A 17,844-nucleotide genomic window follows, 5' to 3' on the forward strand; every position below is an offset into this window, starting at 1 on the left:
ACAAAGTGCCCTTTGTGTCACTGTTTACTTCCTCAGTAGTTGATACAAGAATAAATTCCCAAGGCCTTTTATGATATCTAAGGTTTATCTTCTTGGATTCTTGTTTGTGTACTGTTTCATTGTATTAAAGCACCAGAATAGCATTTGACACTATCGTAAATATTCAGTAAGTGGTTGCCCCTCTTATTTCAGATCATACCATGCTCTAAGCCCCAGAAAATGAACAAAAGAAGCAATATAATATCCATGGGGAAAACTGAGGGTAAAGCATATGCACACATAGATACACAAAAAAATTGGAGAAGATTAAAAATAAACACTCAAGTTAAAGGAAAAGTTGTTGAAATTGAACAGTTTGCTCTATGTATATCTAAATATATATTGCAGAGTGTATAGCTTGAGTCTGGATGAAGAACTTTCTCTACTTCCTCTCATGGTTCTGAAGTTTCTGAAAATGGAATCAAATGCACTTTTAAGTCTGACAAAGGAAATATATAGATTTATTTTTTTCCCTAAAATTCTTTTTGGAGCAAAGTCAACCGGAAAGCTTTGTAATTGGTCAGGCTTTCTATCTGTAAAGCCACGCATGTGGGCCCATTCTGAACATAAATGATGTTCAGAATGGGGCCATACATCCCCACTGGTTAAGCAGAAGACCAAGTTGGCCTCTGAAAGAAGTGAGCGTAGGAGCAGTGGCACTAACAAATGCCTTTTGTCTGCTGTGCAGAGACATCGTGGATTGCATCGTGTTAGGCTTCATCAGCTACCTAATGCAATGTAACTTGGGAGATAAGATAAATCAGAGGGATGACACTGTATTAGATTTGAAAGATGAGAGCTCTTCCAAAGTAATTGCAGAGTGTATATTTCAGTGCTGTTGACTTCATGAGGTTATTGAAGTCAAAAGTGTTTGCAACAAAATGAGTCTTTCAAGAGCTGGGTAGCAAGTAAACAGAATCATGCTATTTTTTTTTTTCAAACAAAATTTCCTAGGAAAAAGTGGAATTCTCCTTTGTATGTTTGTTTTATACAGCTTTCATATTTAAGCTCATTATTGTTATATCACCAGCTTAGGTATTTACATTTTCTGTGCATCTCATGTGCAGATGTATATGAAAACCCGAGAGATAAATTTTCCTATTTAAGGATATTTTTACCGCTAAATTGTTCTGAGTGTGTCTAAAACTAACTGAAAAGGATCTTTTTTATAATTTTTTTTACTCTGTATTAGTAAATGACTCTTTACTAATTGTTACCTAAATTTAAGAATTTATTTCTTATTAAAGTAGTATAATTTCCATTTTAAAAAACACTAAAACTTTGCATTTTCTATGTATTATGTGAAATGTCGTGAAATTTAATTTTGATATTGAGAGTTGGAAAAAAGTTTTGTGATTGATTCCGTTTTCTTTTGTAGCCTACTGTGTGTGAACGAGAGCTGTGTGTGTTTGCTTTTCAAACCCTGGGAGTAATGAATGAAGCTGCTGATGAAATAGCAACTGGAGCTCAGGTAGTAACACAGGATACTAATTATTTCTTATTTTTCTTTGAAAAATTTGTTCCAGTCCACTAGTTATCTTCATTCTGCTATTCTTTGGGGAAAATATTTGATAACTTCTAGTTAAGTGGCAAATTGGCATTTTTTTTTTATATGTAAACTAAATGTTATCGCTCCATCTAATGTGTGTTTTGTCATTTTGTGATTGCCAAGGAGAGAAATTAAACCAACTTTCCATTGCATGAAAAATAATTCTAATTTGTTGTTACACAGTGAAGTGGAGATGTTGAAACCCTCGTGCATGCTTTATGTAAAATTTATTTGTAAAGATAACTGCCATAAAATGGAAGACAATTTATTTTTAAAACTTAGGTGAAAAGATAATAGGCAGAGTATGTAATAAAAAGATAACATTCAATTTTACAGAGCAGTGTTTAGGCGATAGGAAGAAAAGCAATTCCAACAAAATTTCAAGGGTTTTTTTTTTTTTTTTTTTTTCCAACTTAAAGAACCTGACTAAACTACTAATTCATCTATAAGAAAAAAATCAAAGAAAATTCTAAAAAATTAATGAACATTAAGAGAGGCTAGAACAACCACATACAGAAACATATATGCAGTGCTATAACATTTTAACAAAATATAGTATTGGCAAAGAATAGTATGGCAGATCAATGGCAGATTATCCCCCAAATGGATCAAATTATGAATAAATTTAATGTATGTTAAAGTAGGTTTCACCTCCTCACTTACTGAAGAGTTATTTAAAGTGAAGTAGAAACAAATGGCCTGTAACAGGGGGAGAAATTGGTTTAGCGCTTTACATTACACTGTGTGCAAAAACAAATTTCAGAGAGCTTAACGAATACCTAGTTTTAAAAAATTATTTACTAATACAAACTACAGGACAGTAAAATTGAACATGCACAACCTGAGGCAGTGTATCAGGCTTATGAAGGCAAACAGTTAAATAATACAGATGGTAGCCCGGAGCTTAGGAATGTACGCACCCCTTAGCCTAGTCGTTTTAATTAACTAAAACTATTTTGCATCCACCTGATGAAATATTTAGGGCAGTATTTTTCATATAATTGAATTATAGATGAAACAAATAATACAAACAGTAGAATGTTGGTCTTATATGATATGAAAAAAATGATTAAAATAAATTTCCAAACTATAGCTTCGTATTTCCCCCACACCCAACATGCACACATTTGCATGTTAACGGTTCTGAGCATCCCTAAAACTAAGAAAATAGCTAGCCTATACTTAGAGGGTTACTAAAATATATCTGACTATGGAGAGCCTTTTTCTTTTCCATCCTTCTTTTTTAAATGTGAAAGTTTTTCTTGTCCCTTGGAAATAATATTGCTAAAAGGAAAAAAAAAGGTACTTTAATATGTATGGTATTTATAGCTATGTAAAAATAATTAAAACCTTACAAGGGGTATGTTGTATGAATATGCTCACATGTATATTTATATAGATTTATGTATGTGCATATATGTTAAAAATTCTTCAAGTAGTATACTTAAAATTCACACATTTTACCGTATGCAAGTTTCCCTTTAAAAAAGAAATTAAAGGCTAGAAATAGTAAATTATAAATTAGAAGGAAAAGTAATATGCTAACAGTATGGTATGTTGATAGAATAATAGTTGGCCTTTTAAAATCATTGTTACATCTTAAAATTAATGGTTTTGAATAGAAATGAATTTCAAATTATATAATGATTGATACAAAGCACAAGTATTTGATCAGCTCAATTTAGTGATGTAATTCTAAAAATCAATATCAAAAGATCAGAAAGTTTAGTAATTCTACTCCAAAGACAGCATTTTTTTCATACTTTATTTCTGAAAACAGGTGCCCCAGTATTCTGTCATAATCCTAATGATTACAGGGAAATCACTTTTTCTAAACAAAAAGAAACCACCTCAGGGTCTCATTGCCTCAGTTTACCCCCACATTTTAAGTGGTGCTCTGGGGACTGCAAAGACATTCCTCAGGACCACTGCAGGGGACTTGCCTGGAACAACAGTGTCCTGTGGTCCAAGCAGCTGCTATTCCAGTGCCCCAAATACTACTTCAACAGAATAGTTCCATTTTATTTGTTTAGATATTGGGCTCTCATCTAAGATTTTTTTAAAATTACTATTGCAATATCGGACAATGATTGGTTTATAATTCTGAATCTGCTTCCTTTTTTAGACTACATTGTATACCCATAGGCTATTCCTGTAGGTGCCTTTCTTAGTCACGTGGACTTCCAGTTAGTAAAAGACTAATGACTAAAGACTAATAACCGAATTTTTCTCATTTGCCTGAAAGGGGTGTGTGTAGGGAAGGTTGCTCTGCCAGTTGAATTGTAGTAATGTCCTTTGGAGGCACCTGATTCTGTAAATTCACAGACCTTTTTATCTTCAATTATCACATGTCCTAATTTTTCTTGCTTAAACCTAATATTTCTTTGCATTTCCATCCTAAGTATCTTAGTCAACTGCCAAATTGCTTCTTCAGTTATATCATTCAGTCAAAGAAGGCAGAAATATGTGTGTAACTTGTTGTCCATAGCATGCATCATATATACTAAGATTCTACTCAGAATCTGTAATTTTATATGTTGGGAGTGGGGAAATATATCATTTAGGCCAAAATAAAAAAAAAAAGAAGTCATAGTTGTGTGATCTCTTTTATTTTTTATTTTATTTTCTTTCTTTTCTTCCCCCCCGAGAGAGCCCCTTTCTGTCACCCAGCCTCTCTCTGTCACCAATTGCATTGGTGCAATCTCAGTCATTGTAACCTCTGCCTCATGGGTTCAAGTGATTCTCCTGCCTCAGCCTCTCTAGTAGCTGGGATAACAGGTCCATGCCACTGCACCCAGCTAATTTTTGTATTTTTTTGTAAAGACAGGATTTGGCCATCTTGGCCATGCTGGTCTTGAACTCCTGACCTCAAGGGATCCTCCCGTCTCAGCCTCCTGAAATGCTTGGATTACAGGCATGAGCCACCATGCCCAGCTTCTCTTACATTTTAATTTTTATTTGTTTTTTGGAGACAAGGTTTCACTGTGTTGTCCAGGCTGGTCTTGAACTCCTGGGCTCAAGTGATCCTCCCACCCCCGCCTCCCAAAATGCTGGGATTACAGGCATGAGCCACCACACCCAGCCTTTTATTTTTTAAAGTGGATGTTTTAGTCCATGAGATACTTAGAAAAATTAAGATATGTAAAGGAATATAAATCCAAATTGTATTATAAATGCTTTTCTTCTTAAAAAGTCTAATGCTAGCTTCTGTAACAGATAAACCATAAAATCACAGCAGCTTAACATGGTAGCATTTTGTCATTCACGCACTCCAATTAGAATGTTTGATGGGCCACTTTCTGTGTGGTGACTGGGGGGACTGGACCCCTTCGATCATGTGGTCCTGGCTGTCTTTACTATATGCCATGTGGTAGAGAAAGTGAGGAAGGCATACCTTTCTTTGCATCAGGTCAGCCCCTTTCCACTGATGATCTGGTGAAAGCCAGTGGTAAGACCTTATTCAGACGAAAAGGTGGAAATGTCCCTTGCTGAGCAGCTGCTTCCAGGTATTAGCACTGTGTCCTGGAAGCGAGCAAGGAGTTGGAAACTTTGGTGCATCCCATGTAATTGAGTCACAGTAGTTAGACTTTTTTTTTGAAGTTAGGCTAGGACATATATTAACAGAAATATTCTACCAATTAAATTTACTACCCATTATTACATTATAATTTACTTAAATATACTAGTAAAAATATTGGTCAAAAATGCATGGACTTTTATAAAACTTCAATTGCATAGTAGGACATAATTTTTAAAGGGTTTTAGTGAGAGCATATCCATCTGTGTCATTCCCCTCCTCCCTACAAGGTCTCAGAAAAGGCTATTTTATCTTTTTTTTTTTTTTTTTTTTTTTTTTAGACTGAGTTTTGCTCTTGTCACCCAGGCTGGAGTGCAGTGGCACAATCTTGGCTCACTGCAACCTCCACCTCCCGAGTTCAAGCAGTTCTCCTGCCTCAGCCGCCCGAGTAGCTGGCACTGCAGGCACCTGCCACCATGCCCAGCTAATTTTTGTATTTTTAGTAGAGATGGGGTTTCACCACATTGGCCAGGCTGGTCTCGAACTCCTGACCTCAGGCGATCCTCCCTCCTTGGCCTCCCAAAGTGCTAGGATTACAGGCGTGAGCCACTACACCCGACAAGGCTATTTTATCTTACTGATTCTTCTTTGTCAGTTCTTGTTTGGGTTTTCATTAGAGACCAGATAATGCTGAAAACAGTCTGTATCAGGGTTAGTGTGCATCTCTAGCGTAGAAGGAATGTGAGGGTGGGAGAGGAAGGCAAAAAGGAGGGTTTTATTATGTCCTTACTATGTTTATTGCTTGAAATATAACTTCTTGCATATATCTATATACACACACACACAAATGAAATAGTGTGTCAGGAACATTAGCTGTTTCCATTCTGTTTTCTGAGTGTGTCTTGTGGATATGCATGTCTGTGTACTCGGGGCATGTTATGTCTGGTGTCTTGAGCGTTGCTGATTATTTTAGGTCACTGGAAATTCTGGATGCTATGATTGGGTGGGTGTGTTTTGTGAGTACCCACACAACATAGTGAGCTCTGCTGTCATTAGGTCACAATACTCCTCTCTTAAAAGCAGGAGAATCAAAAATTGGCCCCCTCTTACTGTGCATTTTTTAAATACCTGTCTAAAGACTTTCTAGAAATAGCTTTCCCTATAAAGATATATATATGCTTCCTTATTAAGTCACTTGTGTTCACACTGTAGATATGTCTGTTCAGGTGAACTCCAACCATTCAGACAGTATCAGTTTTCTTTATTCAGTGGCCAGAATATATTGTTTTGGGGACTGGAAAGGGGAGCCATGCTATCAAACTACTATATAGTACTGCCTCTTAGTAGATTGTGCAGAAGAATCATAGGATAACAGGATAACACAGGAATAAAGCCATTGTCTTTAGCCAATCAAAGGTCATTAGTGGACTTGGATAGAGGAGAATAGGAAGAGGAAAGATGTTGTCAGGCAATTAGCTATTCCTGGAGCATGCCAAAGTCTTTTCCTGCACATGGGGCTTCCTTCCCCTGGAACAGCTTCTCCCCAGATGGTCGCCTGTCTCCTTTCTGACCCCATACAGGTCTCTGTTGAGATTCACCACCTTTCCTAGCCACTCTAAAACAGTGTCCCTTTCTGCATTATTCTCTAGTGCCTACTTTATTTTTTTATAACATTTAACAGTATCAGAAAATTCTATTGAAGCATCTATTTGTTTAACTGATATTTTATTGTGTATCTTCTCCCTTAGACTGTCAGCTGCACCAGAGCATGGACTTGTCTGTCTTGTGCCTTGTCTTACCATAGGGTCGAGAACAATACTAGCATATAATGTGTGCCCTTGAAAAAGAGATATTAAGTTGTGAGTAATAAGAGGCAGCACACGTTTGTTATTTTGAATTGATGGTAAAGTTTGGTCATATGTGGTCTCAAGTCTTGCATTACACATTTGAGAAATTGGTAGCAGTCCTGATCTTCCTCATTAACTTATGCTACCTTGAGAGGGAGAAACAATGGCGAACCACTGGATAAAACCTGAAGAGTAGTAACTGTCTTATGTGTATATTTCAAGGTGGTAGATCTACTAGTATCCATGTGTAGGTCTGCGTTGGAATCTCCTAGAAAAGTTGTGATTTTCGAGCCATATCCTTCTGTGGTAGATCCTAATGATCCTCAGATGTTGGCCTTCAACCCCAGGGTAAGTTGTTATCCTGGCACACCAATCACAAAGTTTTCTTTAACAATAACAACATTGAGATTGTAGTCTCATTAGGTTTCCTCTTTCTATCTAAATCTCTATTTCATCAAGCATATCCATGAGTATTTTAATTTCATCATATATTTTTGGGGATTCTGACTTATATAACCTCATTTTGATTTTAAAGATCATGGGTAAAGGGACAAATTTTCCTTTCTTTTCTGCATTTTCACTTCAACCCTCCTTTCCTCTTTCCTTTCTTCCTCCCTAGCTATCTGAAGGTTAGTGAAAGTTTAGTTCATACTGTTAATGGACCTGCTTTCTTAAGGAAGCAGTTTTATAAATGTTCCTGAAGATAAGGCAGAATCCTTTTGAAAGTACAAAACTTTCAAATTGCATAAGAGCTGAAATTGCCTCAGTTTCTATTACTACTCAGCTTGAAATAATTTTATAGAAACAACTGTATACAATTTTCTTGGAAGAACTTTATTTCTTCATAAATGGCAACAGCGCACATATTTAGATCTTGCTTGAAAATGAATTGTCAGTTACGTGACTGTATGCTATCATTTGCATACTGTCAGCCATACTCTTGTTAACAATATTCAACTCAAAATAAAATAAAAGCAGTTGTGAGATTTGAAGTGGGTTTTTGTATTTTAGAAGGATTCTATGTTGACTTTATTCATTATGGCTTAGTGTTTTAGTGGTGAAAGCCTGAATCAGGAGCCCCGTAACTTTTTTGTGTTTCTAGATTTTTTCCCCCATGGCTTATAGAAGGATTGGCATTGTTTTCTTTGTTTCTTTTCTCTGACTGAAGTCCTGGAGCCATCTTATTATAGTCTTCCCTTTTATGTACACAAAACAGTCATTGCTTTCAAATTGACCCCAATGGAAAATTCACATATGGAAATAATATATTTCTCTAGTGATATACAGACTTGCAACAGCTTATAAGCAAATGCTGTTTTTTAACATCACTTTTTCATTAAACAGAAAAAGAATTATGATCGAGTAATGAAAGCACTGGATAGCATAACTTCTATCAGAGAAATGACACAAGTAAGTATGTCATCTGGTCTTGTACAGTATATTTTTAAAATGTCTGAGAGTTCTAGCTATGTAGTGAAATGTAGACTTTTCTATTATACAGGGTATAATTAAAATCATTTAAAAATTTGTGCGGTATTAAGATGTTTTAATTAAATCACATCAGTGTACTAACATGTAACACTGTGACTTCAGGAAAGTAAGTGGATAATTATAAGATAATTATACTCCTAATACTCTGCCCTCAAACTCGGGCAAGAGCTTGGGTACATGTAGGTATGTCGGAATATTTTAAGGCAAAGGTTAAATCTGGTACCATCTTCCTAGACTGTCAATTTTAATTGATGGTAGCAATTTCAAAATGTTATTTGAGTATTAAAATAAAAACAGAAATGTTCTTTAAAATGGAAATTTTCCATAAATATTTTATATAATGCAAAATCCCAAAACCACTTTGGAAGATGCCAGGCTCCCTGAGAGTATGGGTTTATGTTTTTGGTCATTAAGGGAGGCTTTGGTGGAAATAGTTTGATGAGCAAGGATCGGAGTTTGTTAGGAAAATCTAACACATCCCTGGGCTATAGTCCAGCACTTGGAAAAGCACACACTGTTTAATTATTGAGACCTTTCCACTGCCAAAGACTTGGAGAGAGGTTTAAAACTCATCATTGTAAGTAGAAATTAATAATCTGAGATTGACAACACACATTATGTGTGCAGCTTGCATGTAGTGGTTTCAAGGATTGCACTGCCCTAGAGACCCTTGCAGGCTTATAATGAGTATTACCCTGGGTCCTTTATTTTCTCTGGGGAGGGAATAGGCGAACCCTCCTGTCCCAGGGCCCACTAAGCTGCTATGCTGCTTTCTCCCCGCCCCCCACCAACCCCCAGAGTTATCTCTACTCCTCTGTAGGATGACAATACTCAAAAAGTACATTTTTGCATTTCCATTTTGATTCTTGATTCTTTTGATCATCATTTATTCATGTAGTCAAATATTCATTCATTCACTCAATAAATAGTGTGTGTCTGGCAAAGAGTAAACAAGAGATCCTTTAATTCACAAATGCTATCATTTGCTTAAAAAATCACCATCACTTCGGGTTGTTTTTCTATGCCAGTACCTTTCTGTATTATCTGAATGCTTTCTCAGACAAGCACTCCTTATTTGTATAGGGAAAGAAAACAATAAAATGTATTTCCACCTAGGAGAAAAAAAGAACATATTGGAATATCTTATACAAAGTCATATAAACATTTTTAGTCATGAAAAAGACTTTGGTATAAGGTATTTATACTATACCCTAGACCTTGATTATTTTTGGATTTAAAAATAGCTACAAACTCTGACTCTGGAATCAGCTCTCTGCCAAAAATTGCTTTCTTTATTCTGGGTCATGTGTAAGCTATTTTAATAGAAGGGAACGTAGACGGCTGAACGTCAGCCTAGGAAGTTAAGGGGCCAAAATTGGATAACTGGCTCATCAATGAATGTGGCCTGTGACCTTGGGCAAGTTGCTTAATTGCTTGGTGCTTCGCTGTCAAGGTAGAAGTAGTAATGCTGCACCCTCTTTCGGTGTGTACTTCATAGGGAAGCTCTCAGGTTTTATTGTGTCAAATTCTTTAAACCTTTCTGAATAAATACAACATTATACTGTGCTGTTTTCTAGAATGTACTGTCCTATACATAGCCCTAAATTATCACAGAGAGATTGCTCTTCATTCTGTGAAATGGTTGTTGGTTAAATCCCATTAAATACTTTTTAGAGAAGGCTTCGTCTTAGGTAAATTGCGTCCAATTTTTTAGTGTAAAGATCTATACCTAAGTCTGGACTCTCAGATATGAGCATTAGTAGTGGCCCTCACAAGCTTTGCTTTCATATTAGTTATTGGTTAAAATAGTCATTGTGAAAGAGAAACTTTACAGGACACTTGTAAAGGTGGCAAGACAGATTTATTCAGAGCACTGCAGTGGGGGAGAGAGACTGCAGCATAAACTGAGCTCAACTTCAACTAAGACAAAGGTGATCCAGGTTTTTAAAGGCAGAGGAGAGGAAGCAAAAGGCACTACAAGTAAGTGAAAAGGCAAGGAAAAGAAGATGGGACTAGGGGAGTTATGTAAAAATGGAAAGTTACAAAAGGGGATAAGTGGAGAATTACCAAAAATGGTTTGGCAAAGTGAGTTGGTACAATATACATTTTGTGGTTTGGCAGCATCACGTTTTCTTGAGCAGAAACTCAGCAGGGACCCAGAGAGTGGTCATCTTTAGGGACATAGCCTAGTGTAAATGGAAGCCAGGCTAAAATCTGGACAAGTCTTTTAACACAGTGTTTGGGCAAGTCATTTTGGTGGCATGAAAGTTCACAGTTCCCATCATCTTGGGAGAAAAGACTAGGGCAATTTTTGTTGTTCTCATGTTAAGTCCGTAAATTTTTAAGTCTTACTAGATTAGCCATATTGTTTGGCCTGATTTTCCTTTTGTGAAAATGGAAAAATGAATTTTTATGAAAAATCAAGAAGTATAATGACTTTTTTTCAGGCACCATATCTGGAAATCAAGAAGCAGATGGATAAACAGGACCCCCTTGCTCATCCCTTACTGCAATGGTATAAAATTTTAGATTTCCTCTTAATGAAAACAGCATCCTTTTCTACTGCTTGCTTTAAGGAAAACAAAACAAAACAAAACAAAAACCTGTCTTACAAGCCCTGCAGTGCTACAGTTCTACAAGCTTATGAGACCTGGTGATTTTACAACCTAAGAGTCCTTAATGACTCTCACTTTAATTAAAACTTATACATCACAAGAGGAAGAGAATGCTGTCACATGCACTACCAGGGATAAATAGTGCATTTGACAGCAGTTTGCCTATAGTTTTAAAAGATGTGATTAACTAGATTATGTGGCAAAAGTATTTTGGTTCATTTAATTTTCTAGTTCAGTGAGGACTAAGTGATCAAACTCAGTGTTTCAACCTTTATTATTGAAATCTTTCTAATCTAAAATAAATATTTTATATTTTGCTCCCTTAACAAGGGCAGTATAAATATGATTAACTCTTTGCTTGCTCAGTGCAGAAGATGCGCAGTTTCCGAGTGAGCCTGGTGAGGGATGTAGTGTTATCCCAGCATGAATTCTAGAAGGAGGGCTAGACTATGAAGAGGAGAGAAGTCACCTTGCTGTGATGCCCATTTCAAATAATTTGCCCTCTTCTACTTCTAATAATTCCCTCTCTTGTTTCTCATTTGCAAAATGAAGACACTAGTTTCTACTCAGCATCCCTTATAAGGGTTTTATACACATCTCTTTGAATTAACTTTGAAAACTCCAACTCCATCGTGAGATTTACCATACAGTAATACAGATGTAAGGCTTATAAGAGATTGATATGAATGAGCACTTATTCAATGCTATGACCAGGAAGTTTTAAAAAAATATGTAAAGGTGGGCAGATGCAAAAGAATCTGGCTTCCTCAAGATTCTGATTACTTAACTTTCACTTCATTAAAATTTTATAATACACATTTAATTTAGTCTAACAAGATTATAACAAAAATTAGGTATAGAAGCCTTCCTTCTTTGTATCTGTTATGATCTGTTACTAAATTCTGACACAATTAAGTAAAATAACACTAAATTTCCATTGTAACCTTTAAATTTTTCTCATTATTATATTTGGATTGAAGGTAAAAATTGCATATATCTAGTTGCTTTCTTTTTTTCCTTGTAGTCAGATGATTAACTTTTAATTCTTGTGATCATTTCCTTCAGCTTGTTAGTCACTCTTCTTTCAAGATGAAGAGAGTCTACCAAAACTTATTATTTTGTGTGCTTATAGAGCAGTTCCTTTCAGATACTTGAATTTAATTTTTTTCAACTGCAGTGTCTACATATGTTGGATTTTGTATGTAAACCATTGTATATATATCAGCTCAAAGAGATCCTCAAATATTTAAAGAAAAAAATCTTCATAAGAACTTATCCTTAATTTAAGCAATGTAAGAGAGGAATAAAAGAAGCAGATCCATGACTCACTGCTCTTATTTGTATTTGGATTATCATTATTTGAAAGTACATTCAGAAATGTTCAAATGTTCATTTTGCTGATACTTGAGGTTGTGCTTATTAAAAACTATGTCTTAAGTTTTAGGGAACAACTTCCTAGTGTGTTTTCTCAGATTAAAATATTACCTTTTTTGTTACATAAGCTCTTTAAATTGTTTCAGGAAACAAACCTAAATTATGCGACTAAATGAAATTATTTCCAAGTTTAGTTCATGGCACAGCAAAAATAAGTTTTAATCACTTGCCAACTAAGAAAAAGAACTTTAAATATATTTGGCATGTGTTTGTGACTAATGGATCATTTTAATTTCAGGGTTATATCAAGTAATAGATCACATATTGTGAAACTTCCAGTTAACAGGGTAAGTTGTTTTTTTTTTTTTTACATATGCATACAGAAATGGGAGGAGTACTTATCAGTTGGGAGAACCTACCTTGTAATTTTTAGCCAGCCTCTCCAAGAATTGAAGTAAACCCAGGTTAAATATAATTCTTTAGCTTGAAATAGCCATTGTTTGCTAGCTCCAAACCTTTCCAAGATAACAAATTCAAATTCAGTCTGCTGTCCCGACTTTTTAAGTGAATAAAAACATCAATGTGAAATCATTTAGTTATTCCACAAGCAATTGAAAACTGTTATGTGGAGATTGACCAGAAGGAAGTTAATGTGCTTTGTAATCATTGTCAGTTTCATGTTGGCACATTTCTACTTTTCTACAGCTGAGAAGCTATTGACCTCAGACAACTTATTTATCAGCCTAGTAAGCTTAAAAAATAATAATTTGTAAAAAGCTAATAGACTCTGGATTTCAGTTCTGATCATCACCTAAGAGCTGTACCTAAAAATCTCATTTTTGCCATCTGTGAATCTCTAAATGTGAGATTCCTATGCATTATATTCCTGTATAACTATATTCCTAAGAGAAAGGGAAACACTTAGAAGATGTTATCAAGCTATTAATCCAAAAGATTCTGCTTTCATTTCTTTCCATGACCGAGGAGGAGACTATATTTGAATGTAGGCAAAAATTCTCAATTTTATAAATATATGCAAATAAAGCATAATAATAATTTTTGCAGTTTTATAAACTTTTCTTTTCTGCTTAGCAAACTCCAGAATATTTCCCCAGTTAAATAGCTAGTATATACTTAGGGACTCAATAAGAAAAATGTTAAAAGAAATGTAATTAAGAAGGCAGATCTGCTTAAACATGATTGCATACTGTATTCCAAAGCTAAATATAAATGGCTTTGGATTGTCTGTTTCCTATTCCTTTCCCATTTGCCCGAAGAATTGTTCTTCATATTTGCAATTCCATGTGACTTACCACTTACGTAGAGTTTTAAAAACATTATACAAATTAGCTTGCTAATGTGGTTAGTGTAAAATTACTATAGTTTGAAAGTGGGTAATTCTTAAACCAATAAAATTTGAAATTGTCATCAGCCTGAATATATGTTAAGTTTTACATGTTTTTGTTTGTCTTTATTTTAAATGGCAGCAATTGAAGTTTATGCATACTCCACATCAGTTCCTTCTTCTCAGCAGTCCACCAGCCAAAGAATCCAATTTTAGAGCTGCTAAAAAACTCTTTGGAAGCACCTTTGCATTTCAGTGAGTAAGGCTTAATGTTAATGGGGATGTGCTCCCATTAACATTTTCCAGAAATGTATGGGGAAGATATCACTGTCTTTCAGTAAATGGTCATTCAGTAGATGGTCATTCAATAGATGGTCATGTAGTCAACTACATAATACTTGATTTGGCAATCCAGAACCTTCAGAAGGCACCATGACTTATTATGTTTTGACCACTTTGAAGATAATTAATTTTCTGGTTTTGCTTTTTCCTTTCCGTCTGTTTTTTTAGTGGCTCACACATTGAAAACTGGCACTCCATCCTGAGGAATGGTCTGGTTGTTGCTTCTAATACACGATTGCAGGTAGATTTTCTGAATGCTTTCACAAGACTTCATTCTTCTTCAGAATTGATATTCAGTAAGCAACCCTGTTGTTAGGTTTAACTTGCAAAAGAGGAAGCATGTGAGTAAGACATTATATGGAATTTCTAGTAGGCATACTAGAACTGAAGCAGAACTGATCTATACACAATGATGTAAACACAAAATGGATCACATAATGAAAAGAAAAAGAAAGGTTGGGTGCAGTGGCTCACACCTGTAACCCCAGCACTTTGGAAAGCTGAGGCGGGCAGATCGCTTGAGGCCAGGAGCTTGAGACCAGCCTGGCCAACATGGCAAAACCCTGTCTCTATTAAAAATACAAAAAAAAAAAAAAATTATCCAGGCGTGGTAGCACATGCCTACAATCGAAGCTAATTGGGAGGCTGAGGCAAGAGAATAATTTGAACCTGGGAGATGAAGGTGAAGGTGGCAGTGAGCTGAGATCACACCACTGTACCTCAGCCTGGGTGACAGAGCAAGACTGTCTCAACAACAAAAAAAGAAAAAAAAAAGAAAAGACAAGAGAGTTTAATTCCCTCTGAGAAAACAGTAAAACAAATCACACTTTTTACTTAAGTAGAAAAACATTATCATGCACAAAGTAAAATCATACAGGCATTCTGTTAACTCAATGTACATTTCTAGAGCACTGGGCCTCAATATGAATGCTTTTAGAGAATAAAATATAGAAATGAGTGGAGACTGCATGCTAGAGAGCCATCTGATACCTGCTTTTCTGCCTCCAGGACAGTACTTGGTGTTAGCAGGATATCATGGCTGTCATCTTCATCTTTATTTATGCCTTTCATCCTGCACATTTCACTTCACTCTCATGCAGCTGAATTTTCTTTCATCTGACAGCATAAGGACATAAGGAAATGAGATGCTTAACCCAGTCACTTGAGCTAGATCTCATATTACGATGACATTTTAGGTGATTCAATTAAATGTTAAATATGTTTAGTATTCAATTCATACTAATAGTGTGTGAAGGCCCAGAACACAGAGATAATAAGAAAGAAATTTAGTTGATCTGAGTATAGTTTCAGTTAATGAAACTTATGTAACCTGAAAAATGTAACAAAGGATAAGAACAGGATGACAGATAGTGTTATTTAATGAAAATCTGAGCAGGATGGTTTGTTTATACACTAACATATAAATCCTAATCAGAATGCATTACTGTGTCTTTCAGACCAACTTTAGTTTCTCAAATTTTAGATCTATTAAAATAAAGGCCTACTAGTGTACTTTATAATAAGTGATTGTCTTTATTAATGGTAGGATGGAAAACATTTATCAAGAATCAGTTTCCTCTAGATACCATTTTTCTTACATAAACTCTGAGTTTTAAGCACAAGGATATTAGTACTGTTTTCAAATTAGACCTTGGAATAGAAGCTCTGTCATTTTTTTGTAAGACTGAATGTTCTGACATGAAACTGATTGCTTTGTCAAATATTAACATTTAAACCATGAACAAACCTCTGTCTCTCTCTCTGCCACTCTTCCCATCTTAGCTCCATGGTGCAATGTATGGAAGTGGAATCTATCTTAGTCCAATGTCAAGCATATCATTTGGTTACTCAGGTAATCCTGTATTTCATTTCCAAAGTCAAATTTATTAGGTTTTAATTTTCTTATTGTTTATACTCTATTCACAGCTTTCTATTGTGCCTTATTAGATATATCTTTATTAAATTTATTTGCTAAATGTCAAAAGCAAAAACAAAGCCCAGTGTCAAGATGAATTTATAATACTCTCCCTAGTGTACAAGATGGAATATATGTTTCATCAATTTAAAAAAATATTTAATATTCCTTACATTTATTCCTTCCGCAAATGAATATTGAGACTATAGTATATGCAAAGCACTATGTAGGGCACTGAGAAGTACACATACATAATATCTTTAAGTGTAATTCTATATCATGCTAATTTCTTATCTTTGTATTATTATATTATTCATAAAGAAGCTTTTGAATTATGGAAACATTAGAAGTAGAAAAACACCCTCAAAATCATCTTTCTTGTTAACAACTTTTTGTAAATTTGGTGAGATTGTGGGAAAAAATACTTTGGAATAAATTGAAAACTTGTGCTGTGCAGGAGCCTGGTGAGTTCAAAATGTAGAAAGAATGATCACCAAATTGTTAGCATTACTTATCCTTGGTGGAATTGGTGATGTTTTCTTCTTTGCACTTAAAAAATTTTTGGAATATTTTACAATGATGAGTATGATTTATATAACAACTAACCTATTCTGGTTTAAATATAAAATAATTATGCTCATTGTGTAAATTCAAGCTACACAGAATTTTTGAAGTAGCGATGAAAATTTTCTCTCCTTTACTACAGCTTCAGTGTTCTGTGTATGTTCCTTCACACTTTTAAGTGGTTTTATACACATATAACTGCATATGTAATTAGTTTTGCTTGTGTGCTCATGCGTGTGTGTGTGTGTGATTATGTGATCACATTACACATTTTAGGAGATGTCATTCACATGGTGCCTGAATGGTGAGTCTTAATATCCTCATGTTATAGGAAAGGATATTTAGAGAGATCTGATAACCAGGTGAACATTAAAGAGAACTACCTAATTTATTTACCAAAGTTCATGTTCTTCCAACCATAACAAGTTGTTTCTCAATGATAGGAAACTTGGAATGCTTAAAACCAGATTTATAATGAGAAATACTAAAAGAAAACAGCAACATTGATAAATGGTAAAATGCTGATGAAAAGAAAACTTTAAAAAATGAGAAGGTTACATGTTAACAAAAAAAGAAAAATTAGAAATATATGAAACATTGAAACATAATTATTCAAGTAACTATTGCTGTTCAACAAAGCACCTTAACTTTAGGGCAAAATAACAGCTTCATTATGCTAATAGATTCTTTGGGTCAGGAATCTAGGATGGGACCTGGCTAAGTGATTCTTCACCCCCTTGAAGCATCCACTGAATGCCACTCAGCTGATGGATGGGCTGCGCTGGCAGGCCTGAGACAGCCTGACTCATATTCCAGAGTTGGGGAATTAGACTCCATCTCTTGTTAGCAAAGAAATACTGTTTCAGTGATCTCTGAAAATACAATATGCCAAAATAAAACTAAGAAAATAAATACCAGGAAGTGTAAGATACTGTAGAGATAGGAAATGGAGTTACAAAGAAGAAATACATTAAAATCAGACTCTAAATCTTGCTAAAACAGTACAAAATAAAAAGCTAAGAAACCAGCTGAAATAAATAAACACATTCTCAGCATAAAGAAAAAACACAGCAAATCATCAAGTACTGTGATTTTCTGTTTTTTATACTGGTATATAGACTCCTTCGATGGGTACATGGAAAGAATTGTGGAAAGGTACAAACCGTGTGAATGGATGTAAAAATTTGTCTGTGTATATGTGCTTTTGTCTGGAGAGGGAGTACATACCTTGCCTCAAATTCTTGAA

The 17,844-nt window shown here is 35.0% G+C and overlaps 1 protein-coding gene across 6 annotated transcripts in view; it reads left to right on the forward strand.

Moving 5' to 3' along the window:
• The window catches only part of PARP8 (poly(ADP-ribose) polymerase family member 8), a 177,408-nt gene that overhangs the window by 148,041 nt on the left and 11,523 nt on the right, over positions 1 to 17,844 (forward strand). For all 6 annotated transcript variants that reach the window (XM_024246841.3, XM_054555263.2, XM_063724020.1 and 3 more), the window contains 8 exon segments: positions 1,418 to 1,510; positions 7,175 to 7,300; positions 8,297 to 8,362; positions 10,891 to 10,958; positions 12,731 to 12,779; positions 13,920 to 14,032; positions 14,288 to 14,360; positions 15,902 to 15,971. In XM_024246841.3, coding sequence (XP_024102609.2) covers positions 1,418 to 1,510; positions 7,175 to 7,300; positions 8,297 to 8,362; positions 10,891 to 10,958; positions 12,731 to 12,779; positions 13,920 to 14,032; positions 14,288 to 14,360; positions 15,902 to 15,971 — 658 coding nt within the window.

Source organism: Pongo abelii, chromosome 4 (assembly GCF_028885655.2).
Source record: "Pongo abelii isolate AG06213 chromosome 4, NHGRI_mPonAbe1-v2.0_pri, whole genome shotgun sequence".
Lineage (NCBI taxonomy): Eukaryota > Metazoa > Chordata > Mammalia > Primates > Hominidae > Pongo > Pongo abelii.